The sequence below is a fragment of the Morone saxatilis genome, unplaced genomic scaffold, assembly GCF_004916995.1.
Source record: "Morone saxatilis isolate NCDOM2014 unplaced genomic scaffold, NCSU_SB_2.0 Contig4, whole genome shotgun sequence".
Classification (NCBI taxonomy): domain Eukaryota; kingdom Metazoa; phylum Chordata; class Actinopteri; family Moronidae; genus Morone; species Morone saxatilis.
In genome coordinates, this window is record NW_023339984.1 from 13,563,373 (window position 1) to 13,566,048 (window position 2,676).

The 2,676-nt window shown below is 38.2% G+C and overlaps 1 protein-coding gene across 1 annotated transcript; it reads left to right on the top strand.

Moving 5' to 3' along the window:
- The first annotated feature begins 491 nt into the window (after positions 1-491).
- LOC118338480 (snaclec convulxin subunit beta-like) lies at positions 492-1,379 on the top strand. Its single transcript, XM_035675778.1, is given in 3 exon segments — positions 492-684; positions 1,089-1,179; positions 1,181-1,379. Coding segments are annotated over 3 exon segments (483 nt in total).
- The last annotated feature ends 1,297 nt before the right edge of the window (positions 1,380-2,676 follow it).

Sequence of the window (2,676 nt, forward strand, 5' to 3'; positions counted from 1 at the left end):
AACAATGAACAGTATTCCTGGCGATGATAAAGAAACCTCCGTATTTCAATATTCAAATGCTGATGTCAGTGTGGCAACCTGAATGTATTAACAGGGTCAACATGTATGTATGTACAGCCTAAAATAAGAATACAAGGCATTTTTAAACCTGTGATAAGATTATATAGACTGAATATTGACATGTAGATTATTCCAGTCGGACGGAGCTTTAAACATGACTTTTACCTAATAAATATCTGAAGTGGAATAGTGTTAATTTATCTCACATTAGCATTTCACCAGTTATAAGTAAAAAAACAACAACATTTCATGAGACTAAATGACTTTATAAGATGTGTATTTCCTTAAAACATACAGTATAGGGTGTATATGGTGATATAGGTATATTTATATATTATATATATATATTTTTATGAAACTAAATAACTTTCTCTGTTTATTCCACAGAAACAAATCAATCCGATAAAAAATTCCATTTGATTAACGATACGATGACCTGGTCAGAGGCTCAGAACTACTGTAGAGAACATCACACCGACCTGGTCAGTGGACTCAATCAGTTAAATGACACAAATTTCAAGAATGAAATTCAGACTGAGGAGAAGTTTTGGATCGGCCTGTTCAGAGACACCTGGAGGTGGTCAGATGGGAGTCATTTCTCTTTTAGAAACTGGGACTCTGAGTGTTTTAAAGATGACAACAGCAGAAAGTGTTGCGCAGTGATATGTTAAATGAAACTGGAAAATGGGGCTCTGATGATTGTAAGTACAACAAAAACCCTTCTTCTGCTCATGAAGGTGGAGTTTTACAAAGATCTGCAACTTGTGTTTCTCCTATAAGAGCAGCAGCACTGGAATCAGTCGGAAGATTTAGCTGAACTTAGATTATATATTCATTATTTATTATTTATTATTTATGATTTCTCTCAGTTTCTTTCAGTCTCTCCACATTTTTACCAAACATACAAGCAGTGATTTAAACTAGGAATCAGCTTTGAAAATCCATATTGGATCTCAGTGTTCCCAAAAATTAACTATAACAAAGCTGCTCACATGATCGTGTGTTTGTTTTGATTCCTTCCATGACAGATGAAGTGATCCTGATTAAAGAGAGTAAGACCTGGGAGGAGGCCTTAAATTACTGTACAGAGAACTACCGTGACCTGGTGTCCATCACTAACCGTCTGGCTAGGACTGCGCTACACCTGCTCTCTGGATTTGTGGTTCTGGGTCAGTGACAAGCTGGTCTGCTATGACAACTGGGACTCACCTGCAACCACTGATGATTGTGTCAGTGCTGCAGCCATGGACAAAGGACGACAGCATAAATGGTTCAAAAAAGCTGATACTGAAACGTTTAATTTCATCTGTGCTTTATAGATTGGTGCACTTATTCGTATTCTGAAGGAGGCAAGCAGGCAGGGAGGCTTCTTTTTCTTTCTCTTTGGTTTGGAGCGAGGTATCTGATACCAACTTTTTGCTACGCAGCTGAGGGTATCCGAGTATTGCCAGCAATACTTAAATACAATTTTGCCGATAATAAAAACACTGTATTTGGAAGCAGAAAACTTGAATACAACATGTAATACAAGTCTTATTCAGTCAGAATAGGTGAGTATTTTCATCATTATTCCTTGTCTCAATGAAGCATTTTATATATTATGCTTTGAATTGTTGGGCTAAAAATGTGTCGTTGCACTGCCTCTACGCGGCGAGTAAGCACTAAATAATAAGCACCAGTAAAGTAACAATATCAAAAAGACATTGCATCATTTGTTTGCAGAAACATTAAAACAAAGCTGATTTTTGGGTTTTGAACTGTATTGAAACTAAGAACGGTTCAGTCTCACCACTCATAGACATAGTTTGTATATATTTTTAGTAATAAGCAGTATTTTCTATTATTATACAGTGACAACAAATCTTTGTAGAATAGTCCTTTCAATCTGATTACAGCACCGCATTTAAACCCCTGCACAGCTGGACAAATACGTACTGCTGATATACACGCATGGGCGCTCAGTGGGCCAATCACTTGCACTTTTCACTTGCCAACAAGACAAACTGTGACATCGCTCAGTCAGAAGAGCACAGTTAATTAACATAAAATTGGCTGCAGGTCCATTAGTGGAAGCTGTTCTGGTATCACAGCTCTCGTTTTTACACGTTGAGGCTTGCTTCTGCATTATAATGAAATGCCTCCATAACACACCTTAAGAGAATAAACAGGCTTGCGTTGTATGGGCGTAGTTTAAGAAAGCGGGTCATATTCATGATCATCTTGAGCACCGGAAGACGTTTACAAAGACTGAACAGTGAAAGCAGACCATCCATGTGATAATCTGATCCCCCTCAGGAGTCCATCTGATCAGAGCATCCGACACAATGATGAACCAGACGTACACGCAAACAACATTGGACCTCAATTCTGACTATACACGCTCAGGGCGCTAGAGCACATTTCTCCCAGTCTGTAACCCTCTGCAGCATCAACATATCCTTGGAGGTGTCAATATATGTATTCATTATCATGGTTGCATTAACTACACAAGGATACCATTCATTCTTACAGAGAAATTGAGTCGAGCTTAACTCGTTGATTATGCAGCTCAGCTAAACTAAGTTCCTGATGCAGTTTATAGGTCTCAGTCTTAGTTTTGCAGTCTTGCTTCCATAC